Source organism: Catharus ustulatus, chromosome 7 (assembly GCF_009819885.2).
Source record: "Catharus ustulatus isolate bCatUst1 chromosome 7, bCatUst1.pri.v2, whole genome shotgun sequence".
Classification (NCBI taxonomy): domain Eukaryota; kingdom Metazoa; phylum Chordata; class Aves; order Passeriformes; family Turdidae; genus Catharus; species Catharus ustulatus.
The window spans coordinates 4,926,205-4,953,629 of NC_046227.1; the positions used below are offsets into that span (position 1 = coordinate 4,926,205).

At 45.4% G+C, this 27,425-nt stretch overlaps 1 protein-coding gene across 49 annotated transcripts in view; it reads right to left on the reverse strand.

The window, feature by feature from the left end:
• Nucleotides 1-5,224: 5,224 nt before the first annotated feature.
• MAP2 (microtubule associated protein 2) overlaps nt 5,225-27,425 on the reverse strand; it is a 221,026-nt gene continuing 198,825 nt past the window's right edge. For 34 of the 49 annotated variants that reach the window (XM_033064520.2, XM_033064522.2, XM_033064517.2 and 31 more), the window contains 6 exons: nt 22,849-23,002; nt 20,418-20,761; nt 9,041-9,133; nt 7,481-7,562; nt 6,878-6,990; nt 5,225-6,273 (listed from right to left, as the gene is read on the reverse strand). In XM_033064520.2, the coding sequence (XP_032920411.1) occupies nt 6,058-6,273; nt 6,878-6,990; nt 7,481-7,562; nt 9,041-9,133; nt 20,418-20,761; nt 22,849-23,002 (1,002 nt within the window). In that variant the 3' untranslated portion in view covers nt 5,225-6,057. The remainder of the gene's footprint in view (nt 6,274-6,877; nt 6,991-7,480; nt 7,563-9,040; nt 9,134-20,417; nt 20,762-22,848; nt 23,003-27,425) is intronic. The other 15 variants (XM_033064540.2, XM_033064539.2, XM_033064538.2 and 12 more) reach the window with 1 other exon arrangement.

A 27,425-nucleotide genomic window follows, 5' to 3' on the forward strand; every position in this document is an offset into this window, starting at 1 on the left:
GTCTACAAATTGAAACCATCTCAATGCTCCAACACCACAATCTGTTAGCAAATTATGAAATAGATCACCTACCACGTGCTGTTAGTAAGAATCAACAATCACAGAAATATTACCCCAGAGCAGCACCAGTACTCTCAGCAGTGTCACACACAGCAGCACTCAGCAGTGTCACACACAGCAGCACTCTCAGCAGTGTCACACACAGCAGCACTCTCACCAGTGTCACACACAGCAGCACTCTCAGCAGTGTCACACACAGCACTCAGCAGTGTCACACACAGCAGCACTCTCAGCAGTGTCACACACAGCAGCACTCAGCAGTGTCACACACAGCAGCACTCAGTAATGTCACACACAGCAGCACTCAGCAGTGTCACACACAGCAGCACTCAGCAGTGTCACACACAGCAGCACTCTCAGCAGTGTCACACACAGCAGCACTCAGCAGTGTCACACACAGCAGCACTCAGCAGTGTCACACACAGCAGCACTCAGCAGTGTCACACACAGCACTCTCAGCAGTGTCACACACAGCAGCACTCAGTAGTGTGTCACACACAGCAGCTCTCTCAGCAGTGTCACACACAGCAGCACTCAGCAGTGTCACACACAGCAGCACTCAGCAGTGTCACACACAGCAGCACTCAGCAGTGTCACACACAGCAGCACTCAGCAGTGTCACACACAGCACTCAGCAGTGTCACACACAGCAGCACTCAGCAGTGTCACACACAGCAGCACTCTCAGCAGTGTCACACACAGCAGCACTCTCAGCAGTGTCACACACAGCAGCACTCTCAGCAGTGTCACACACAGCAGCACTTAGTAGTGTCACACACAGCAGCACTCTCAGCAGTGTCACACACAGCAGCACTCAGTACTGTGTCACACACAGCAGCACTCAGTAATGTCACACACAGCAGCACTCAGCAGTGTCACACACACAGCACTCAGCAGTGTCACACACAGCAGCACTCAGCAGTGTCACACACAGCAGCACTCAGCAGTGTCACACACAGCAGCACTCTCAGCAGTGTCACACACACAGCACTCAGCAGTGTCACACACAGCAGCACTCAGCAGTGTCACACACAGCACTCAGCAGTGTCACACACAGCAGCACTCAGCAGTGTCACACACAGCAGCACTCAGCAGTGTCACACACAGCAGCACTCTCAGCAGTGTCACACACACAGCACTCAGCAGTGTCACACACAGCAGCACTTAGTAGTGTCACACACAGCAGCACTCTCAGCAGTGTCACACACAGCAGCACTCAGTACTGTGTCACACACAGCAGCACTCAGTAATGTCACACACAGCAGCACTCAGCAGTGTCACACACACAGCACTCAGCAGTGTCACACACAGCAGCACTCAGCAGTGTCACACACAGCAGCACTCAGCAGTGTCACACACAGCAGCACTCAGCAGTGTCACACACAGCAGCACTCTCAGCAGTGTCACACACACAGCACTCAGCAGTGTCACACACAGCAGCACTCTCAGCAGAATGCTGACTAGAGAAGCTGTGGCCACCCCATCTCTGGAAGTGCTCAAGGCCAGTTTGGACAGGACTTGCTGGAACCCAGTGCAGTGAAAGGTGTCCTGACCACCACCTCCCTGGCAGCCAGTTCCAACGTCCAGTCACCCCCTCTGAGAAGAAATTTGCACCCAGCAGGGAGACACTGATCCACAGAAGAGGATGCAAGACAAAAACTGATCCTTTTGTATAAAAGTAAAAGGATTGGCTGAACAATACATCTGGATCTGCTGTGACTGCTCCTGGGCAGACTGGGGGCAGTACCAGCAGGTGCTGGCTGCACAGGGCTTGGGTTCAGGAGGAGCTGGATAACAAACACAGGAAGCTAACACCTGCAATTAGATGACAAGCGAGTTTATTTTGCAAAACAATCACTATACAGCAACAAATACAATTGCAAATTGGATTGAAAAACATGAACTACCTACCACCAGCCATTCAAGAAATGCCTCTTTTATGGTAACAGGCTCTAGAATTACCAGAAAAAACACAGGTTTGTAACAGCAGACTGTATTCCTTGATATCCCAGCATACAGCATGTTTACTTGTTGGCTTTTTCTCTTTGCTAAAGTTGAAGTGGCTTTTATATGCTTGACTTTTCCCAGTGTGAAACTAATTTACCTTCCTGCAGTGGGAATTGCTGGAATTGCAGAGGGAGTTGCTTTAGCAATCTGACTAGTGAGTGAACTCACAGACACCTAGGCTAGAAATCTACCTGCACTGATTTTCACAGCTAATGTGATCTACTCTTCAAGGCATTTGCCTTTGAAGGGACATACACTTGGGTTTCAAACAGTATTTAGTCCAGCACGGAAAAAACTTCTGCTCATGTGGTAGTCACCACAGGCTGCCTTTTGACTCCCTTTGAGTCATGTATTTAGGCAAACTTAGATGTGTGAGCAGTCGTGATGAGGTTACTACTGTACCATAGCAGAGGGCTGAATGAGTAACTCCATTTACTGCTGTACAGTGAATATAGATATTGCCCTTGTGGGCTCGTAATTTCCCTCATCAGAATTAGTTTTTCCTTTACTCTTGCTGGATAGAGGTTTGCTTAACTTTGATTTCTTTCAGCTTGTGGTTACATAGAAACAAAACTCTGCAGATGAGGCAGAAGCACTCTTTCATCTCTACAACCCAACGGATTATTAAATTTGGGGTGCTCCCCCAGGTACCCAAACCAGGTTTCACCATCCCTTTTGTCTGGATTATCTCTGCTTTTTTACAGAATTGGATAACCCAACAAACCTGCTGGCTCAATGTGCCTGTGGAAAAGAAACACAACAGATGCAGTTTCCAGGAAGCTGGCTCTATCTTCTTTAGTGGGCATTACATATTTACAAACTGTTGTTTTTAAAACAAACACTCTTCTTGAGAAAGTTAAGATTAATATGAGCTTTTCAGTGAACATCTAGAGTCATGTAACATAACTTGTTTTTTTTAATTATTATTTAAAAGCACAAAACTCTTAATTTCTTTTCATCTAACTCCACAGCATTCTAGGATTCTTTCTATGGAAGGATGATAATGATTACAAAGGTCTTTGCTTCAGTCAAAACAAGGAAGCTCATTTTAATGCATGAAATAAATGACTTGGTGTGTTACACCACTCTAACTTTGGACTCATGGGTGGATTAACTAAGCTTAATTTTCTAGAGTATGCCAATTTTAAAAGCAGAATAAAACCACTTGAGTCTCAGGTTAACACTGTTCCCATGAGATGCTGCTCAGGTTCAGAGAGCAGAGGTTCAGTAGTACCACAATTTTTCTCCTACACTGGCAAAAGGCATAGAAAGAAAAACCACTGCAAGGCTAATTTATATTAATTGCTAGCATAATCAGAGCAATGTGATACAAATACTGTCAGTTTTCCTTTCTGTCTGTTGTTTTTCTGGAAAAATGGGAAGAAGTTTTTAATGCACCTCACTTGACACTGTTTCCATGTGAATTCTCAGGATTGCTTTAAGCAGAAGTGTAACAAATACAAGGCAGAAATCAGAATCCTCCAATGGCACTTCGGATGGTTCTAAACTCACTGTCCTCATATGAAATAACTGACTTACAAACAGTGTTAGGTACTTTATTGTGTGAAAAAGCTTTTTGCAGAGCTGAAATGTCCTATGTGGGGCTGTCAGAAGTTCCTATTCAGTAAAAGTCTGAGAGATTTAACCACTCTGTTTTGCGTTTGTACTGCTGTAGCAGCTTAGCCAAAACCCCACTTTGGTCCACTGAATATTTACTGTCCAGTAACTGCATTACTACCCAAATGCAATGATGGGGAATCCTGTGCCATTCATTATTAGAATCTCCACAGACATGAAAATCTCTGTGAGTCTTTTCAGACCAAACCCCAACACACACACATGCACATAAAAATTAAGAAGGAAAAAGAACAGGTCAGAAGTTTCCAAAACACATCATTAACCTAATACATAGATCAAGTATAGCTCAACTGACAGTGCAAAGTTCAGTTACGAGGTTTCAAAAGGAAAAGATAAAACAATCTGCAAGAATGTAAACTGGTCATTTCATAATGTCTCATGTACATAGGACATCAGTGATTATGTGCTGCTGAGAATCATCCCCAGCACCAGTGTTCTCTCAGGTAACTCCACTAGATTGGTTGCTTGTGGATCTGCCTTTTATCTTTCATGCTCACTTTTTCTTATGCTTTTTATAGTCAATATAATCCCACTTTGTTCAGATTTTAAGATGCCCTATTTAATTGATGTATCACTATGACAACCAGTCTAGGGAGCACATTTTTATTTATTCATGTATTGTAATTTACAGGCATCTCTGCTATGAGATCACTGTTATTTGAGTGCCTGAGTGTACACGTGAGACATCACTAAAGGAGTGGAAACAACATTTTAATATTTTTTCTGTTTCAACTTTAGCAAAAGAAAAACAAGAAATCAAACATTCATTGTTATTGTGGGAATGAAAAAAAAAGAGGGAGGGAGGGAAGGGAGGAAGGAAGGGAGGAAGGAAGGAAAAAAGAGAGAAAGAAAGAAAGAGAGAGAGAAAGTGAGAAAGAAAGTAAAAGAGAAAGAAAGGAAAAGAAAAAAGAGAAAGAAAGGAAAAGAAAAAAGAGAAAGAAAGGAAAAGAAAAAAGAGAAAGAAAGGAAAAGAAAAAAGAGAAAGAAAGGAAAAGAAAAAAGAGAAAGAAAGGAAAAGAAAAAAGAGAAAGAAAGGAAAAGAAAAAAGAGAAAGAAAGGAAAAGAAAGGAAAAGAAAGGAAAAGAAAGGAAAAGAAAGGAAAAGAAAGGAAAAGAAAGGAAAAGAATCAAACTAATGTGGATTTTTTAAAAAATCCATAGTCCAAACCGCCTTCTTTGGAGACCCTTTTACAAACATCTGGACCCCACAAAAATCATTCCTTTGTGAAGAAAGGGAGGGAAGGGAAGAAGGAAGGAATCCTTTTTCTAGCATCACAGAATAGACTTGCATCTGTCACTAAAACAGGGTCACGGCTTTTAGTTGTTACAGAAAGCAACTTCATGCTACAATTTTCATCTTTTTTAAATGTATTCTTATGAATAGGGAAAAAACCCCCTGCTAACATCTACTTTTACATACCTAAAATTGCAACACCAAAGGGTGCAAGAGACACAGATACTGTGAATAAAGAAGTAGAATATTCAAGTATATGAGGAGGGCGTATCACAAATGGCCACAGAGAAATATATATATCTATAATACTGTATCAAACAGATGGAAAGAATGTGAAACTGGTGGTATGCACACAAATCTAGCTGCTTAACCAACTTTTCTAATCAGACACAAGTCTGTTGGGGTATGAGTGCTTGCTTTCAGCAGCTTTTTTACATCACTTCCCAAAGCACGATTCAAATGTTTTCAGCTAGTATTTTCAGTTATTAGTTAAATAATTTATTGGCTTTTCAGCTATACACTGACATAATTAACCAGGTTCAAAAAATGTTAATAACTTAATTCAACTTTTGTTCTACTCATTTATACAAAGTAACTTTTTTTTTCTTTTTAAATTAAAGTTGAATTTCCCTATATGCCCTTCCTTCTGGTAAGCAGACTGTTAATTTAACCTGTAATAACTTACAATGGGCAACTTCTCTTTTTTTATTTCCCCATCTATCAAAAGAACTGTGAAATGAGCAACTTGGGATATTAACAAGGCTCTTCAGAAAGAGGTGGATGGCCTTCAGGCACATGAAAGGTAAAAATGCATTTTATCATACCACAGTACTCCATGCAAGACAGAGCAGAGCAACAATAATTGTCCAATGTAACATACCGCTGTATACCCATATAAAGCCAGTGTCTTCCTGTTGTAAATGGAGGTCAGGCCAATTTCTGCATCTATGGAATTTTTTTTAATTTTTTTTTTTTTAAACTGTATGGTAACTACAAGTCTTGGGACGTAACTTAGTTTTAGACATGGTAAAGAATGAACGTAACACCTGCTCTGAGCCCATTCCTGCCAAGAGCTCATGCCTAAATATTATTACTTCATAGAACGCAAAATGAGCGGATTCATAACCCCTGCTTGGCAAGGGCTGCTGTGACATCTTCAGCAAGGGTAGCAAGCTGGGGGGACTCGAGGAGGTTGATGCTGCCAGAGGAGGAGACGTTGCTGAGCCTGCGTGGCGAGGCCATGCTGGACCTGCCCGGTGACTGCGTGATGATCTCAGCCCCGTGGTCAACACGGGCCTTGGCGTGCTCTCTGAAGTTCAGCTTCTGGCTGTCAATCTGCTCCAGGAGAAGAAAGAATTGCACACATTACATAGTCACCAGATTATCTCATTACTGATCATCATTTTGCTTACTTTTAAAACTATTGAAGCTTCATCATTCCTTAGAAAATCGAAGCTGGACATTTTATCACCTTGTTTAATAGCTCCTGACACACTATGTTACATTCTCTTGCCACTTCTGTCTCTGATGGATGCTTTAAAGAGAAGTACCATTGTTCCCAGCTGTACAAATTTCATAAGCATTATAATTTGTTTTCAAAATTTTTTGTATTTTCAAATGTTTGTGGGACTGATCTTACTTTCAGGATGTTTTCCTCCTGTTTCAGATTGGAGTCCTCATCTCAGATCATACCTGTGGCTGTCCAACAGTCCCAAACAAGGTTTATCTTTAGGGGAAATGACAGTGCACAAACCACATGACATTTCACTCTCAGCTTAGATGCCATTCCAAATTTCAAAGGGAACAAACGGAGTGTGCTTGGAAGAGGACAGACAGATATCTCCTACTCAGTTCAGAACCACTAGAGCTGATCACAGCTCTAGTAATTTCCCTGGGCCAGGGGCACAGTGGGAGCCTTTGCTGACAGCTGTTCCTTTACCTTGACGTTACCACCACCAGGTACATGGTGGGCATTTTCCAGTGAGCCAACTTTAGCCTGAGCTTTTTCTTTGAAATCCAGTTTCACACTCTCAATTTTCACACGCCCACCTCCTACAGAGGAAAAGGAAACACAGATTAAGAAATTGAAATGGCACAGGGGAAAGTGTGACCTGAAGCATGAGTGCACTTACGTTACTTCCATTTTAGTTGAGGTCTAATGGTTTTGGAGAAGTGCAGAAAAATGCTCTGCATGCTCAGTAAAATATAAAATTTTCAACATATATTTAAACTGTAAACAGGTGCTGCAGCTCTACTGATTTTCATGGGATTTAAGCACACACTTCAGTATTTCACTGACTTAAGCCTGTGTTTCAATCTTATGCCAGAGCACCATCCTTTGGCATTATCACCTCTCTAAACTAGGTGGTCTCCTAACTTTATATCTTTATATATTTAGCTAAGTAGTTTAATATATTTTTATTATGAAGAGTATTTATTTTCTCTTTGACTGTAAAAGAGAACAGTATCATCCATGATTTTGAGGTTAAATAACAGTATTAGGTCCTTGCTTTGTCCCACAACCTGGACATTCCTACAGTACCTGGTTTGTGGTGGATATTCTTGAGCGAGCCACACTTGGAAGTCACATGACTTAAGTCGATCTTCTTGGTTACAATTTGTACCTGTCAAAAGTGTACACGTGCACAGATTACAGGAGTGAAGAGAATAAAATTAAAAAAAAAAAAAAAAGAAACCAAACAAAGCCAAGCTCTGCAGAGAAAGAGTGAGAGGCTTCTACAAATCACTGGAAAAGGAGAAATGGTTAGTGGGAAACAGACCACGCCACAAAGGAGGAAACTTCCCAGCTAGAGAGATGACAGAGCTGGGCTAAAGTTTACAATTAGCAAAATGAAGAGGAGGATAAAGGAGATCAGCTTGTGGGTTCTTTCTAAAATGCTTCTGAACCGCCTCCTTTCAGAGTGGGTGCTCCAAAGCCCTGCACACAGCAGGACCCATCCCATTTGCTTCTGTCTTGATTATGCATCCCAGCAACTAGGATATTTTGGTGACTTTTTTTCTCTCTACCATCTGTTTTGTATTTTTCTGCATCTGAATATGGTATGCATTTCCTGTCAATCCACTATGGAGAGCCTGAGTAATCTACACATGTGCCTGCTGCAGCTGTACCTGAGCAGGCTGAGGCTCAGCCAGCTGGCTCAGTGCAGAGAAGCATGTCAGGCACCCTCCCTCCTCCTGCTGCCAGCCACCTGAGCCCAGCTGGGCAATAGCCACTGAGTGACACTCCCATCTTGCCCGCACTCACAAATAGCTCCAAAACGTGGCCCACACCATAGGCACTGAGCTGGCAGGTCCCAAGAAGCCACAGCCAGACAGGAGCTCCAGGGTAAGTGCAATCCCACTGGCTTGCTGACCACACCAGCAGTGGGGGCTGTATTGAACCTGCCTGGATCAGACACGCCCACATCCATCAGCTCTTGCCATCTGAGGGGTGATCACTTCCATCAGGACAATCACAGCCACCTTATGCTATTCCAGTGTGCCCAATAAAACCAGCAGCTGTCTGGTCAAACCCTGGGCCACCTCAGTTTTTTATACTGGAATAATGCTGTGACTTCAGCACTCAGCATGCTGGCTGATCATACCCTCTTCTCTGAGCTTTCTTTATCCTTCTGTTTTATTTTTCTTCCCCTCTGCTGAATGTACATAACTGAAAGGCTAGCTGAGGAAATAGAAAATGCCCAGTGGGGAGGCTGGAGTCTCACTGTGAGCTGCAGTCTCTTTCTGGAAATTACTTTCTCGGGCTGCTCCCACGAAAGAAAGGCACTGAGCCATTTTGGCTCACACCGCACTTTCACTTGGGCATTTAGAGATAATCTTTCTTTTATCATTTAGACATAATCCTTATTTTATCATTTCCTTTCCCTTGTCCAAGTTCTGAAAATGTGTTGTGCTCTGTGGGAAAGATCAGGAGGCCACCACGGCATACACAGGGCTCACTGGACTACCAGACCAAACTCACACATGAAACAGCAGCAAGAAGGAAAGTAGTGCTCAGAGCAAGGCAGACAGAGGGTTCTGGCTGTGTGAGGTGCATCACCACAGTGGAAGTGCCTGTTCACAGGGTGTCCATACTACTTACATTTCCTCCCCCTGCAGAATGTTTGATGTTATCTCTGGAACCACACCGGGACTGAATATCGCTAAAATCGATCTTCTTGTTTAAAATCCTAACCTAAAAGGAATTGGAGGTAACTTACTATATACCATACACACACTCAGTTGCTGGTGCAGGATGAGGAAACCAGGGTAATTTGCCTCCTACAGTGACTCTTCCTTCTGGCACTTGTAGTGAAATGTGAGGAAATAAACCCTGTCAATCAATGTCTGTGCTAGTATGTTCACTCAGCATCTGTAAATATATTACACTGCTCTTTTTCTACAAAGTGGTGGTGAAATACAAACAGGAAAGTTCTATACTGGGAGGTATGAGAGGTGGCTTTTCCCTGAAGAATTTAAATAACTCCCTGCTTGCCTGGACTGGGCCTAGTCTTTGGACAGCCTGTCCTAGGGTCTGTTGAGTGATGTGCAGTATTTCTGCTGAACCACAAGAAGATGGGAACTCTCCTTTCCACAGCTCAGCACTCCAGCCTTTGATGCCGAAATCCAGCCAGCCAGCCAGCACAGGCACAGGCTGAAATCCTGAAATATTTCAACCCACTTTCTGCATACAGCTGTAGCAGCAGCTACACACATAAAATAGACCTCAGAGTTCCGTGAAAATGGAGCAACAAAATTATTTAAACTGTAGTCACAGTTCCCTACTGCTCTCTCTCTTTACTGTCATCTACTCCAAGGAAGGCAGAAAACAACAGCATCTGGAAACCTAGAGCTGCAATCACTGCTTTTTGATTTCTGGTGCCAGCCAGAAATCTAGTGTACCAGATTTGGGCACAATTACTTTCTAGCATTAGCAGCACTTTGCTTCTCCCCTGTGCTCTTAGTCTCCTCACACAACAAGATAAGGTTTTTGCTTTTCCCTCGATGATGTCAGCCTCCCTTACACATGCCAGGAGTCCACACTTTTAATGTGTCACCTTAGATCTGCAGTGCACAGATGCATTGCAGGCACAGGACAGTGCCTGGAGGCAAACTCTGTCAAGGGCAGACAGTGCTGCCTCCCTCATGGCAAAGCAGCTCTTCTACTTAGCAGAACTCAGGTGCCACCAATAATTGTACTCCCAGGGGATGACTGCAGCTGGATGGCAATTACTAGTGGGCAGGGACAACTGGGTGCACACCTAACACCATTTTCAGATTTATTTCTGAGCAAGAGCAGGAGGTTGTGCTCCTCAGTAATAGAGTTTCCAGGTGTGTGAGAAGGTTTTCTATCCAAGGCTGCACCTGCTTTCTTTGCATCACAGTGCCACCCATGCAGCACATTCTTTCTAAATACGAAATCTTTAATCAAGTGTTAGATTGGATTTTATTTTTATGTATTAATATATAGTAGGAATTTACACTCTTTCCTGTATAGAAAACCACAGGATTTGGATTACTAGCTATGCATTTTGCTAATGGCACTTCCAGAGCCTTCACTGACAAAGTACTTAGCACAGCCCTGTTGGTTACTGTTATAGGTAAATCTACAGTGGCTCACCAATATCAAGATAAGACAGGGAAATGCAGACTGAGGTTCCTTACTGCAGCTTCTCACCACTTTGGGAGCACAAAGCAGCACCAAAACAGCTGAAGCAGTCAGTGGGAGGAAGCTGAACCCTGTGAATGTTCTGCTTCCTGGCTTCAGGTTCCCCAAACTGAGGGGGATAAATCTGAGACAAACCACTCCCTGTGTGTCTCACCTCTCCAGACGAGGAAAAGACTATTTGCCCTCTTACAGGGGCATCAGGTTTTGCAGCTTCTGGCTCCTGCAGTGGGGATAACAGTTAAATAGTGAGGTGAATCCTCTGGTACTGAGCACCTGGATTACATCCTTAACTTAAACTCAGTAAACTCCCACAAGAAATGTTCATTGGGTCACTCTTTACAGCTAATATGAAGTTCTTCATAGCAAGCTGTTTCATGGATCCTTCTTTTTACATATAACAACTAAAGCAAACCATTAGAATGGTAAGACTCTTTTTAACTTTTTAGTTTAAAGACAAAACTTGCTTTAACTGATAAAAGATCTGGTGTGGTAGCACGCTCAGCAACAACAATGAAGACAGCACCAGCAGACCCCACACAACTGCTAGGTCACCTTCAGAAGGGCATCCTCCATAATCAAACTGATTTCTGTCTTTCCCCCTCCCATCTGCTTTTCTGTCCAAGTCAACCAACAAAGGCTGAAACATGAAAATAAACACCTTTGGAATTTTATGCTTGTGCTTTCTCTCAATAGAATGTTCAAAAATGTACCCAGTATTATACAAGACATGTCACATCAGTTACAGAAACACATATCAGATATGTATTCAGATCTGGTTCTCAGACAGCTTCTGGCCAGACACAACTGGGAAAACAAAAAGCCTTCCTGGCACTTTCTGAGCACATGTCTCAGTGATGGATCAGCAGCACTTCTTAGCTATGGCCACAGGGATCCATTTTCTCTGAAAATGCTGACTTATGGGTCATGGCAAGACCTGTGCACTGGGGGCCTGGAGCTTAAAATAGAGCCAGAGCAAGGTGAAAAGTTGAGAGTGCCTTTGATCAAGTGCCTGAAGGTTGATTTGCACTCAGAAGTCTGACAGTTCATGAGTCTCATGGCCCATGGACCTGGCTAGCAGATATATAAAGTACAAATCATTTCAATTATCCTCTCTGTCTCACTGGATGAAATGTGTCCCTGTGTGGCAGGGCCAGCAGGAGACCTATACATCATTTGTGTTCTGTGCTGAGGGCTGGAGAGAGCTGAGTGACATGCATGCATTCAGCTGGTCATCTGGCACAGGGAGGAACTGAACTGATTCAGGTTTTCCCTGATGATCTGTTTCTCCCTTTCCTGGGACATACCAGTATCCCTGCACATATTTAAATCATAACCACCCTCTATAACTAAGTGTTCCACAAATGAATGGAGATTTGTTTCTTGTAGAATAGGGCTGAAACTGCTTAATTTATCCATCCTGTATACTTCAGCAAGCCCTATCCCTTCTAGTCATCATTTTGTCCCAAGCTTTCTCCAAAGTCTGCTAGACTGGGCAAACAGGCTAATACACAACCAGCCAACTGTTTGTTGTCCCTGACTGTGGAGAAGGGCTGAGTTCACTGCCTGTACCCCAGTGATGGTGTTCTGCTGAGTCTCTATTCCGTACTCTGTCAAAAACCATCACTCCTCATAGAGGGACTGCCTGTGTTTCTCACCATTGCTCCCTTGCCAGTGCTGGTTGAAACTGGCCAATAAGTTCCAAATGAGTTGAGAAAGACTGAGATTGCCAGCCAGCCACTGTGACTGCAGGAGTGGTTTTGTTTGAGGAATCAGACTGTAATCAGGAGAGGGAGCTTACCAGGAAGGGACAGGAACCATTTACACCAAAGAGAAACTTTAGCTTGCAAACAAAGAATGTAAACTGACTGAATCATTTGAAGCTGGCATCTGGAGGGAAATCTTTAACTATCAGAGCAGGGAGGCTCTGGAACTGCCACATGAGGGAGCACAGCTACAAGAAAATGATAAACTTTTATGATGGCACTTGATGAAAGGAATTAGATGATGCAGCTGCCTGCAACAGAGGCAGCACAAACACCATGACTCACCAGGAAGGTTCTGTGTGTTCCAAATGTGTATGTACATCTTGTGTGTGGGTGGAGGTGTGGTAGGGATGCACATATATGCACTTCAATTGTGCTGAAAGTTAAATGAAAGATCAAGCCTGCTCATGCTCTCATTCAGGAAAGGCAACATTTTGTCTGTGGCAGAAACAGGCCTGCTTTCTATTCACACTCTCTAAAACTCAAAAAGATGATGTCGTGACAGAGTCCCTTGTAACCCCTGCTCTGGGGTTACCTGGCAGTATGAAGTGGGTACCTTCTCTTCTGATGTGACACTGGTTTGTGCAGGTGTGCTGTAGTATTTGGATTAAGATGAAGCTGAGGTTCCTCAGGACTTGTCATAATTACATGTAATTAAACCACAGTGGAGAATCAAAGCCTTAGAGACAATGCAATGTTTATTCTACAAAACCATGTTATACCCAAGAGAAAACTGGTTTCTGTCTGAAGCCCTGGAAGTCTGACATGCCTTCCCCTCACTCTGTCTTCTGATGACTCCTCAGCAATGAAGCCCAAGGCAGATTCTGTGTCAACATGCAGAGAACATGGCCCCGGTGACTCCCACTGCTTCCAGAGATTCCCCAGCAGGACTGGGAGAGAGCACTCCAACACCCACCTAGGCAGTTTGAATGCTACCTGTGAGAGATATGGGCAATGTGGAACATTTATACAAAGCCCACAAGGAAAACAAGCATTGAAGGTGTTTCTCTCAAAGTTGATATAGATGAGGCATATATTGCTCTGCACTCAGCAGAATTAACTAATTCCCTTCCTACTCCTTCAGTGGCCTGACTGGCAATCACAACAGCTGGGGGTTGTGGTCCAAGGGAAACATCTTCACTAGAGCACAGGGAACAGTTTTGGGTTAAGCTTGACAGGCTATGAGACACAATGTTTGTGAATCTTCCAGTCAGATATATGCCACCTGTTAAGCCGAATATAAGTTGGATTTCAAAGACTCAACGTACAACAGTTTGCAGTTGTTACTCTGCCAGTACTGCACCACTGTGTTTGTGATGAGAAGAAGTTTGTAGAAACACTGAGAGGAAGGCAGAGAAATGCTTAAGAGAATTTAGTTCAGTTGTGTTTAGCAGTTTAGTTCACTGCCAGACAACACCAATGTCCAAAAGCTGCTTATGGAAGAGAAAGAATTATATTCCATTGCTGCTTAGAATAATTCAGTTCAGCTGCTTTTCACAAGAAGAGGAAAAGCCCCCAACTTATCAACATCTGGGCAGAGATCCATAAACAGCTTCCCTTCTATGGCATACTGCACTGGCATACACTGAAACAGATACGTGGAGAACAACAATTGTGATGCTGATGGAATTATGAGCTCTGAATATTTTTCCAAGGAGACAATGGCTTATGTTCTCCTGCCTTGCAACTAAGGCCTCTGGGCAGCTCTGCCACAAACACTGCCTAAAGCATTTAAAATACTCTTAACTTGGCTCTACCTGCTGTTTGAACATGCTGTGGAGCTGTGACAATGGGAAAAGCTTCCAGATTTTTAATAGCTTATCAAAAAGGAAAGGTTCCTTCTATTTACCACAGCAATTGGACTAAGTGATATCCCAGGAACTAGATGTTATTTCAGTGTTTGATCCCCAGGTTAACATAGGTATTTCAGTGAGACAAGAATTGGTCTTGCACAGGAAGTAAGGTTAAGGTTAAAAACTGATTAGAATCAAGAGAGAGTTCAAAGTGCTTCCAAATTTAACTGCTGCCAAGGACAGATGATACTAATCTTCATGCTCCTGGCAGAGGCAACAGGAAGAGGAAAGGGAGATGGAGGGTATTTATTTGGCCTAATAAAGTCCTTGAAGAGAGCATGCCTCAGATTTTCCACACCTACAGACAGGGCCTGTGATGAGGCTCAGCCTCTGCACTCCTGGAATCAGTGGATGCACACACCAGCAAGGCAGCCAGACCAGGAGTTAGTGATATTGAAAATAAAAGGCTGTGCTGGACATAGGCAAAATAATGTGCCATCCTCACCCTGCTCTTAGTAAAGGGTGAACAAGGTACAGTCATTTCTGACTTTTAAAAACATACTGAGGCAGACACTGAGCAGATAATATTGTGATCAGCCAAGTTTTGAATCCTTACGTAGGACAGGAGTGGCTGATTTACAAGCTTCTTTATACCTGCCCACACATCACTGTACTAAACTAATTAATAAGATGGAAAGCCATGCTGAACAAGGCATGTCCCTACCAATAAGGGGAGGAAAGGCCAATGGACAAATACTGGGAGGGTCTGCATAATTATGCTAGAAGTACAAAGTGAAATGATCATTTTCCATTTCAAAGAGTTTACACTCAACAGACAACAGCTGAATTTAACAGAGTTCAAGGAAGTACAAGATCCCTGTCAGACTAACTGAAGCATGTTCTGCAATCACACTCCTCACTAAATCTGGGGAACTGATCAAAAGAATTGTCAAAAAGTATTGAAGATTCACACCAAATAAAAAAATCCTGGGACTGCACTTAATTCCGCTAAAACACAAAGTCAACAACAACAAAAACCCCAGAACAACCAAACTACCAGATTTTGCTAAAAATCATCCAATACTTAAATTTTAGACACAACAGTCCCTACTCATGGAAAGAGTACTGTTACTTCAAATATCAAATATCAGTTTCCAAATTAGTTTCTGTATCTTTGAGAAGAGGTGAGTTTTAGTCACTACATCTGTCATTTCTTTACTCCAGCATAATGGAGACAATTAGGTTGTTCAGTTCAAGTTCAAAAATATTTTGCAGTCATCTCTTCATGCAAGCTGGCTTTCCCAACATTCAGCAGGTATGTCCCTTAGCATTTCTTTATGGTTCAAATCCAAATTTCCAATATAAAACCTAAGGTTTCTATTCTTTTCTTTCCTGCCCTTTCCTCAAAAAAGCCCTTCTGAAACTTGCTAGAGGCTGGCAGTGATTGCTTAAGTTTTCTAAAATATGAGTCAGGAAGAACATCTAGCTTTTTATCCAGAATAATTCAAGGCTTAACTGTACAGACTGTACTCAGGCAAGCCTTCCATTAAACAAGTGCAGTCTGAACACAGGAGCTGCAAGATGTTATTTCTGTCCAATCTGCAATTTTCAGCCAAAATTCTAAATTTCATCAACGTAAAATTACAGGTTTGAGCTCTGAAAGAGTTTTGAAGGTGTACCTGAAACTCCTAATTTCTCCTCACACTTGTAGATCTGCAATTAAAAAATGATGAATTAGTTTCTAATTTTCAGTGCAGAACAAATCCCTTCAAATGCCTTGCAAATCTCCACAACTTGAGAATGTACAAAGAAAGCAAAAGCGGGCTGACAGAGATTAATTAATTTTACAGCTTTGAATTGTTAACAAATGCACAAACTTATTCCAATGAGTGCAGCCAACAATGTGGAAACAACCACCTGCCAGTCTCTCAGCTACATCATGAAATAACAGCCATGCTCCATGTCAATCCACACCTCTCTGTACATCCCATGTGCCTCTGAAGGGGAAGGCACTGAGTTTGGCCCTTCTAAACTCATTTATATTCATCACTGACCTGTCCAGGAACATCCTCTTACCTTGGGCCTAAGTGGCTTTGATTCAACTATGTTGTGGACTGGAGGAAAAGCATATGATGTTCAACTCTTTTTCTAATTCCTCCTCCTCTAGATAGGGACTAAACTCTGTTTATAAAAATATGCTCAAAAGAGCTGGTCTCAACCTTGGTTCCTAAGGAAGAACCAAGATAGGACAGGAGCCTCAGATCACCAACTTGGAACCTTTGGAATGTGTTCTGTCTTTCTTCTTGTTGGGTAGGGTCAGGAAAAGCACTGGAGATAGGTTAAAAATACAATAACAGGCTACAGAGCTACAAATTTATGTATAAAGAATACAGAGAATATATTTAAAAAAGGCAAAAAAAAAATCTATTTGGCATCAATCCAAACTGATTTTGAAGCTAACAAAGGATACCCATTCAAGCCTCCTCCTCTGCCCACCTCTGGGATGTCCTCCCAGTGCCTATTTTATCATCTAACACATGTCTATTCTTGCAAGCATTTCTGTGGTTTTTGAAAGCATTTACTGGATAGCGGTATCATCAATTTGTTCAAAATTTCTGACTCATTAATAATTGCACTTTGTTTTCTACAGTTTAGGGAAGATGGTGAAGTTCTTCCTTAATCTTCCTAAAAACCTTTAAGGAACATTTAATTCTTCAGCATGGCTTAGATATTTCAGTTTTCTATGTGTCATCTTACTTTTTACAAGGTGCCTGGCTGTCACTATAATAAATGGTATTTTAAAGTTTATGCCTGTAATTCTATTCTGTGCAGGTCCATTCACTTTGGTGAAGCCCTGCTGCTTCACATCCATTTAACTTCCTGCCCATGGCTGAGATTTTAGGTGTACATTTTAAAAGAAAATGAAGAGAAATCTAGATTAGTTTTATCCTTGGTTGCTGACCCATGATGGATTATAAATACTCTGCCTTGCCAGGAATGAAAAGACTCAATTAGTGCACTTCTGTACTCTGATACGGTACCAACCACATTCAACAAAAAATCTGAACCAAAAAACACAACAAAAAAAAAGTCAGCCTTGGCATCTGAAACAGATTTCCAACATCCTCTCCAAGCTCCCTTAGGCTGTCTGAGAAATAACAGATGCAAATGGGTTACTTTTGAAAGCACAGCATTTCCTGCACAGCTGATGCAGTGTGAAAATCCATCTGAAGCCCAGCAGACATACCCATGAGCAAGTTGCCTCTGAGCTTTGCCAGTAATGATACATTTCACCATTCTGTACCATAGAGAGAAAACCAGACAACCACCTACTGGCTGCATCACAGAGAAGTCCTCATTTTTCTCCACTGCAGAATACCAGTTAAAACATGTTTCAAGCCATATCTACTCCTAGCAGGAGCTTAATGCAGTGCAAACTTAGCTTGTTTCTTCCCCTAGAAGCATTCTCTTGACACACCACACTCACACAACCCCCATCAGGTGGAATTATTTCTCCCCTTTTCTTTGTTTCTGTGGCTGGCAAGTCAGAGCTGAAGGAAAATCAGTCTGCTGTCTGATGAGCTTTTGATAAAATTCCAGGCTGAAGCACTGCACTTCTTGATTTATTTAGCATTCAAACATCCCCAAGAGCTTCTTCAGGCAGACTCTGGCAATTTAAGAGTGCAGCTTTCTCTAGAACAGCTCAAAGCTAAGAGAAGTTCTTGTGCCAGGTTCAAACAGACTACTGGTAAAAGGAAAGTCTGTCTCCAAATGACACTTTTGGGCTGCCTATCTGTACTCCTTTTGTGATTTGCATGGTATGTTTATATACTTAACCTGCCCAGATGTATGCTGGGTTTTTCTCTGCTTGTTTTTCCTGTGGCTATTGCTATCAGCACTTCCAGTTCAGGTTATAAAGAAGCTTTCTGTTTGTTTCATGTATCATCACTAAAAGCAAACAGCAGATAAGAGCTCATTTCAGCCAGGGTAATATTGCTGCCAGACATTAAAGAACTGAGCAGACAGAAGGAAATTAAATTAGCTTTCATGTGTTGCTCTCACAGACCCTATAAAATTCAACTGCAGAAACTGGAAAAGAATTATCCTAAAACCTCTTGTCTAGACTGAGCAACTATGGTATAAAGGAGACATAAAGGAAAAACTTAGTGAGCTTCTCTGTGCCCATCCCACAGCTCAATGGCTGCATACCACTGGAACTAAAGAATGCTTTAGCTTCAATGATGTTTTGTACACCAGCAGATTTCCCCTGTAATGCCCACAGCAGTGAAATGCCATGCTGTGCCATCCTTCACTGCTCAGCAAAGACTTAGCAGTTCTTTGGAGCTGCTAAGGAAATTTAGCTGTCTACATGGCATGGTGTCTACAAAGAAATGCAATTTGCTGTGGCCCCCTGGTACTTGTATAATTGTTACAGTCCAGAGAGAATGACTGAGAGGAGGAGAACAGGGTACCATGGTGCTGGTTTTGGCCCTAAGTCCAACAGCTGGGCCTGTGTGAGGAATGCTAAACCAGAAGCACAGTCTGAATTTGTGCTGCTGGAGCCCCTGCACACCACCACCATCTGCTACACAGTATTTCAAACAGTGTGGAGCTCCTGTGCAAAATAATCACACCTGTCAAAATAAAGGCAGACGTACCTTAGCTGAGACATTATCTTCTTGACTTTATGAGTAATTGGCTACTGTCCAAATGCTGGAAAGTACTGAATGTGTTCATTTACCATGAAAACAGGATCAACACCTTAGAGGTATCCTACTTGTTTAAAATATGAACCTGGTTTTTCCTCTGGAAGACCTACAGCAGGCACAGGGCTGCAATGCTAAGTTTTGATCCAATTTATTATTTCTTTCTGAGACAACATTAGGCAAACCTCATCGTTCTGTAAGTGCCACTATCAATTCCAATACTAATACACACACATATGTAAGTATCTGATCTGGAAACACTGTGCAACCCAAATTTCTGGAATGTCCTGTTTTCAGGATGACCAAATGGGGTACATGCAATTCACCCTGATGTCCTGTCCCTGGAGGCAGCTGAGAAATGAACCTTTCAAAAAGCACTCACATTCCCATTGCTGTAACTCAGGAAGTAGAAGGGAGCTGAAGGCTCTGGGTGTTTTCACCATAGGGTTCTGTCTAGAATCAATATGAAATAAAAAGGTACTCCTTACAAAAAATACATCATAATTGTTTACACCCACAAGATTGAATTGTCCATGTTTTCAGCATAAATGTTGGTAAGCTGTATTCATTTTCCTTCTTCCACCTCTTTGTTGCTAAATCACATAGAATGTCTATCAGGTTACTGTTGGTTTTAGAACTCCTTAAACATTAACAGAATGGATGGCTTCCTACTGCAAGCCAGAACAATTCTTCCAAATGGAAAGAAAAACAAATTGCTTGGACATAATTTTGGCTGTTAATGCCCCATCCCTGGGAGTGTTCAAGGCCACATGGGAACAGGCTAGAATTAGATGATCTTTAGGGTCACCTCCAACCCACAGCATTCTGAGATCCTCTGCTTTTGCCACCCTACACACAGGATTGGTCTTTAGCTGAAAGCAATCCTTATGAAAATGTGCTTCATTGCATAGGTATGAAATTACCTTTCTTTAGTGCCTAATCACATCAAGATGTCAATGAATTCTTGTTCTTTCAGTGAGAATAGAAAATCCTGATCTGCCTTAGGACACATCCTTATGTTTACACTTAGATGCATCCTCCAGTTATTACAGTTTAAGTCCTGTTCCTGCTTATTTGAAGTCTAATATTTGCCCCCTTCCCTCATTTTTACTGTGGGGAGAATTTACCAGGTTAGAGGGTGCAACTCAAATTAACTTCACCAACACAATGCATGTCATACAAATGGCACAGGAAAAGGTAATGTGCTGTGTAATCCTGCTACTTGTTTGAATTAAACAAAACTCTTATTTATTTGTACTGATAAATAAATACTGCTGAGACACGGGCAGAAACGTATCTATGGCATGGAGTGCAAAGTCCTGTTTGAAATTTTTTACTGGATCTCAGGCACTCTTAGTTTTCATGTAGCAAGATACTTTCTGAAGATTGTCCTCTTTGCCATTTAACATCACTTAAACAAACAAGGAATTTGGAGAACAGAAGTAGCTTTAAAAGGCAACTCAAAATGTGTCCTGTCCCATGCCTATCACAAAGGTGCACACAAAGGAGTAAATAACAGATGAATGAAGATAAAGAGTGGAATCCTTACCTGCCCTCCTTTAGGCTGGTATTTGATATTATCTGTTGACCCAATTTTGGACCTGACATTCTTGAGGTCAGGTAGAGGCTGATTAATAACTCGTAGCTGCTTTGGAGTGGCTGGAGATTTAGGAGGAGTGCGGATTATGGCAACTTTTTTCTCAGTAGGTACCAGTATTGCAGATTTGGGGGTCCCAGGAGTGTGGGGAGTTCTGGAGTAACTGGGGGTCCCTGGAGTGCCTGGGGTACGGGAGGCATAGCTTGGTGGTGTCCCTGGAGTGATGGCAGTGGAGCCAGGAGTGGTGGGGGTAGAAGTTCCACTTTTTCCCGTCCTGCTACGAATTGGCTCTGATCCTACATTCAAGGAAACAAAAAACAGCTTTAGAGCTACAGAAGGACAATTTTTCTTCCCTTTTTACTCCTAAAACTGCATCCCTATGTGTCAAGTGAGACACAGCTCTTAAGATGGCAGTGCTACTGCTGGAACAGCAGCTTGAATGGGTCTCTCTGTGTCTTTGCTAATCAACCTGCCAGGAATTACCTTGCCAAGAGAGGTTGAGCTAATGCCCCCAGAGGGACTGAGCTCTCCATTCTGTAACACAGGAGTGCTTCCCACAATATCTCTGCTTCCTGTAAAACTTGCTAAACAAGGCACATGATCACATTTATTTCCATTTTGGGAAAAGGATGAGAAGCATCCTTGGAATTCAACCTTTGGGACTTGATCCAACCAATTTCAGTGGATCTGGGCAATAAACTAGAAAGCAGTAAAAATTCTAATGATATTCCTAAAATGAAAAGCTGTGAGTGCCTGGCTGGTGCTGTTTCTCATACCACTGCTGGTAAACTGCAGATGAACCCCAGGTGGGCATTCAACTGGTGCACAAGCTATAGATCTATTTTGTGGATGGGTAGGTGTCCTCATATTCAATTGCTGTTTTTCATTCGTGCTGAGAAAGAAAGCCATTACCAGAGGCAACCTTGAGAAAAAGTCAAATTCTACTAAGATTTGCATGCAAGAAAAAAAAACTCAACCATGTAATTTTGTAGCAGCTCCATTCAGTGTTTGTGGCACTGGCAGTCCTTCTCACTGGGCACAAGGATCAGTTTAGCTGTGCTTTCTGCAGCCAGCTCTGCTCCTAACTCTCACACATAAACAAACAGAAACTGAGATATCTCCAGAGTAAAATTTTGCTGAGAATACTTATGGAGAGAAAGATCAAAGTAACTCTCAAAACCTGGGAACCCCAATGCTGAAAGGGTGCATATATGCTTTTCACTCTTCAAATGTTCAGAAATTATAAATCCAATCCTCTCAAAAGCATCCAGTGGGGCTAAACAAATTCTTATTTGAAGTATTTGCTAATCATTCTGTTTATGCAATGCACTCCTGTCCCTGGGGCTCAGGAGACACTCTTTGCTCTCTACATGATTCATTAGGCAGACTGAATGTACTCCACTCACCTCCCATTTCCCTGAACAGGTTTCTTTCTTTCCAAACCAACCCTGAAGCTTCTCACTATATCATCTGAGACAGGAAGGGAATTATTTTTTCCCACCTCCCTGCAGGTCTGATATGTTTATTTTTCATTCCTCAGCCCTTCACCACACTGCCAAATGCTTAATGGCCTCTCACTCCTGGTCAGGAGAATGGGCTGGCTGATGTGGCAGCTGGAGGTCACTCTGCTTACAGAGGGTCACTCTTTTACCTTTGGAACATCACTTATGAATTTCAAAGGGCTTTTTCTGCAGAATTTAATCATCTACTTCCCTTAAGCTGTGTTAAAAAGGTGAGATTGGTTTCTAAAGAGAGAAGACAGAGGAATTCTAATGGGAAAGCAGGAAGCCACATGTGGGTTCTAAGGCCTGGCTGAAAGTTCCGGGGTTATTTAGTAAATTGTCTTTGTCCTGTAATTTATTTTGGCTTGTGATTTGATAATTTTGGTCCTCATAAAAGGAACCTAGCTGGTTCACTATCTTAACTGCCCCCAATGAGTCACTCTGGTACTTAACATCTCAATTCTCAGCAGAGATTTTACCCTAGGAGTAGAGCATAGGGAGATAATTACTGAGAAGCAGCAAATTAATGACTGTAACTACCAGGTTCCCTTTTCCAAGATCCATCAGAATATTTCAGGTTGTCTGCTTCAGTTTTGACTCATTGTTTCTTGCTGCTATTTGTAAATGCTCTGTGTTAAATACCTCACCCAGCTCTGAGCTCCCTGCAAATAATACCAGCAGTTTGTGCAGCAGTGCTTGGTTCCTGGTTTCAGGCACTTGGAATATGAACAAAACCAGTCTGTGCGCTCAGATTTCCAACAGCACACCCCAGACCCACTCCTCTGTGCCAAAGGTAGAGACAATGGGACAACCTAATGAGGATGGGGACAACCAGAGAACTAGGAGAAGGTTAATAAGCAAACAAAAAAAAGACAACATACGGGTAGTCCGTCGTACTGAGGAGGAAAGAGAAGCTGTGAGGGAGAGGGAGTTCTCCTCTCGGTCTCGGTCTCCCGACACTCCTCGTCGAGGGGGGAGGATAGAGGAAGGTCTTGGTAGAGATGAACGCTTCTCAGGGCTCTTACTTACTCCATCCTAACAGCAGCACAACAACAAAGGAAGGTTCAGTTGTCAAAACTCATTCTTTTGATTTATTTATACACAGAAGGGGAAACTTAATCCTATGGGCCCAGTTTGCTTCTCACACAGGAGCCTGAGGGGATCAGTCACCCTCCATGCTCTGCTTCAGCTCCCTGGTGCTTCTTTACTGCATCAAAACATCTTCTGATGTATCCCAAGACATATTCCTGGATCTAAATATGGATGGATCCCACAGTTGGCTCTTAATAAGGAAAAACGTGGGGTTTTTAAGTGCAAGTTGAAAGTAAAAGAACTCTCTAGAGCTCAAACGTGAAATTCCTGTGTGAATTTACCTGCAAAGTAACTGCACTACTGATGTCCAGAATACAGTATACACTAGATTGGTAGGTGTGTGTGATTCTTGCATATTCAAATACTGACCTGTAAATTCCTTATGGAGACAAATTTTTAGCTACAGGTTTTGTTGTTTTTTTCTGGTTTGGTGGTTTTTTTCCCCTGAGTGTGGGATTATAAATCCTGTTATTTTAAATCCTTCTATAATAAAATGTTTACTTTTTTGAAATTAATGCATACTTTCTCTCTACCAGGGTAAAGTAAACCTCTCTTTATCATTAAGGCAATGGACATGTTTGTTAGAAAATTTTTTAGCTTATGGGATGTTCAGTCAAAGACAGACTAGCATAAGCAGACATTCTTCCTAAAGACAAATGATGATGGTCCCAATCAGTAAAAGACACACAGAGTATGGCATTAAACAAAAAAATATAAGTCAATGGCAAAACCAATTTTTAAATGGGGACAGTTAACTCACTATAATGTAGGTTTGAAACACAAGTGAAATGTAAACATGGAGAAGCTGGAATGGACTGCCAAACATCTTTTTAAATTTATAATGCAACTTCTTCACAAAGTCCTATGCATTGACTGAATTTGGTTCCTTGAGCATTTGGATTCTGCCCTATTCTATCATCTACTGCTGGTAATTAGAATTGTACCCTCCTACACTGGAGACTGAATTTGATTTTGAAGAATACCAACAGGTGAAAAATTACACATTTTTAAACTTGGATGACAAATCAGTCCTGCTGTTCTTTACCACCTACCCACTTGAAAATGGCTGTAACTTCTTGGCAGTTAATGAAGTAGCATCCATATGATCAACAGAAAGAAGCCATGTCTTTCTGGTTTATAACTTATTTCACTTACATTTTCTCTGGAGTATCTCTGGTTTTTTCCATTTTGTAGCAGAGATCTTGTAGCCTGCTAATCAGTTTTCCTGCCACTGGATGTAAGTAATCCCACAGAAGCGTCACAGAGGATTACCCAAATTCAGTGGGTAGATAATGTGTTTCATGGAGATCACCTGTGCATCCCTTACTCTCTTTACCAACTCTGCTACCTTACCTTAGCATCTGATTTTGAGTCTCTTGGGCCTGCAGAGGAGGGCCGAACAAAATAACTGTCTGTATCGAGACATGTGGCCCTTTTAGTGGTTAATGAGCAAGCTGAGCTGGGTCTTGGAGGAAGCAATGACTTTGCTCTAGACTTTGAGGCAGGAATCTTTGACAAAGAAGCAGTCTAGTCATGAGAAAACAAACAAAACACAACATGAAGCTGGACAAAAGGAAAATACATGCAACATGGAGCAAAAAAAAATATGCCAAGCTATGAATTAATACTTTTCCTGTGTCTGGTAATGGTCTATGCAGATCTGAAAATCATAGAAGCTTCAGTTTTGTGTTGTTTGACTGAAACTGCCTAGGTCTGGACAAGCTTACTGATTCTAGACTCTGCCTTTTTCTGCAGCTGCTATTTTGGCCTTGTGTTATAAGGAAAATCTGGTGCCAGGTGTAGAATTTAACTGGTATAACTGCTGGTTGGCTGCATTAGAAACAAGTGCAAAGCTAAGGAGCACCAAGAGATCCCAGCCCTTTAAAGTTGAAATATATCCCTCTTGTTTTATCAATAATAAAACAGTGGGAATCTTAGAAGCAAAGTTACACCAGTATTCCCACAAGAGCAGGAGGACAAGACATGATTCCTTCTTTTGCCACTGTGTACAGACAAAATCCCTAAAACACCCCAGATACTGCTCTGTGCATTTGGTGTCACTCTGTACAAATTACAGTAATTTCACGACCATAAGGCGCACCGGACTATAAGGCGCACCCCCCGGGAGCCGGCACATTTTGCAACTTTGTAGATCAGATAAGGCGCACCGGTCTATAAGGCGCACCGGGTTTTTTTTTGCAGCGAGGCTCCGCCCCCAGCTCCTCCCGCACGCTTGCTGGCCGAGGCCCCGCCTCAATCCGGCAGCCATTGGCTCCCGGGCCTGCCTGTACCCGGCAGGGCCGGGCTATGCCCACCGCCGCTCCGTGCAGCATCCCCAGGGCCCCGCTGTTCCGGGAGTTCCCTGGCGCTCCGGGTGACCCAATGCCGGCAGGCTTGCCCCGTGCCGCCGCTGCCCCGATTCCAGCTGCTTGCCCCCTCCCCGCGTGGCAGCCGCTCCGATTCTGGCGGTTTTCCCCCTCTCCGCATGGCGGCCGCCGTGCTTCTGGGGGTTTTCGCCCCCCCCGCGCGGCGGCCGCCGTGATTCCGGGGGCTTTCGCCCCCCCCGCGCAGCGGCCGCCGTGCTTCTGGGGGTTTTCGCCCCACCCGCGCGGCGACCGCCGTGATTCCGGGGGCTTTCACCCCCCCCGCGCGTCGGCCGCCGTGTTTCCGGGGGCTTTCGCCCCCCCCGCGCAGCGGCCGCCGTGATTCCGGGGGCTTTCGCCCCGCCCGCGCGGCGGCCGCCGTGATTCCGGGGGCTTTCGCCCCGCCCGCGCGGCGACCGCCGTGATTCCGGGGGCTTTCGCGCCCCCCGCGCGGCGGCCGCCGTGTTTCCGGGGGCTTTCGCCCCCCCCGCGCAGCGGCCGCCGTGATTCCGGGGGCTTTCGCCCCCCCCGCGCGGCGACCGCCGTGATTCCGGGGGCTTTCGCCCCCCCCGCGCAGCGGCCGCCGTGATTCCGGGGGCTTTCGCCCCCCCCGCGCGGCGACCGCCGTGATTCCGGGGGCTTTCGCCCCGCCCGCGCAGCAGCCGATCCGATCCCTGCGGCTTTCCCCCCCCCCCCGCGCAGCAGCCGATCCGATCCCTGCGGCTTTCGCCCCCCCCGCGCAGCAGCCGATCCGATTCCTGCGGCTTTAACACCCCCCGCAAGGGAGCCGTCCCAATGTCGGCGGGCCGGCCCCGCGCGGGGGCGGCCCCGATGCCGGCGGGGGCGGCCCCGATACCGGCGGGTCCGCCCCGCGCGGGGGCGGCCCCGAAGCCGGCGGGGGCGGCCCCGATACCGGCGGGTCCGCCCCGCGCGGGGGCGGCCCCGAAGCCGGCGGGGGCGGCCCCGATACCGGCGGGTCCGCCCCGCGCGGGGGCGGCCCCGATGCCGGCGGGGGCGGCCCCGAAGCCGGCGGGGAGGCCCCGATACCGGCGGGTCCGCCCCGCGCGGGGGCGGCCCCGATGCCGGCGGGGGCGGCCCCGATACCGGCGGGTCCGCCCCGCGCGGGGGCGGCCCCGATGCCGGCGGGGGCGGCCCCGATACCGGCGGGTCCGCCCCGCGCGGGGGCGGCCCCGAAGCCGGCGGGGAGGCCCCGATACCGGCGGGTCCGCCCCGCGCGGGGGCGGCCCCGATGCCGGCGGGGGCGGCCCCGAAGCCGGCGGGTCCGCCCCGCGCGGGGGCGGCCCCGATGCCGGCGGGGGCGGCCCCGAAGCCGGCGGGTCCGCCCCGCGCGGGGGCGGTCCCGAAGCCGGCGGGGAGGCCCCGATACCGGCGGGTCCGCCCCGCGCGGGGGCGGCCCCGAAGCCGGCGGGGAGGCCCCGATACCGGCGGGTCCGCCCCGCGCGGGGGCGGCCCCGATGCCGGCGGGGGCGGCCCCGATACCGGCGGGTCCGCCCCGCGCGGGGGCGGCCCCGATGCCGGCGGGGGCGGCCCCGAAGCCGGCGGGGGCGGCCCCGATACCGGCGGGTCCGCCCCGCGCGGGGGCGGCCCCGATGCCGGCGGGGGCGGCCCCGAAGCCGGCGGGGAGGCCCCGATACCGGCGGGTCCGCCCCGCGCGGGGGCGGCCCCGATGCCGGCGGGGGCGGCCCCGATACCGGCGGGTCCGCCCCGCGCGGGGGCGGCCCCGATGCCGGCGGGGGCGGCCCCGATACCGGCGGGTCCGCCCCGCGCGGGGGCGGCCCCGAAGCCGGCGGGGAGGCCCCGATACCGGCGGGTCCGCCCCGCGCGGGGGCGGCCCCGATGCCGGCGGGGGCGGCCCCGATACCGGCGGGTCCGCCCCGCGCGGGGGCGGCCCCGATGCCGGCGGGGGCGGCCCCGATACCGGCGGGTCCGCCCCGCGCGGGGGCGGCCCCGAAGCCGGCGGGGAGGCCCCGATACCGGCGGGT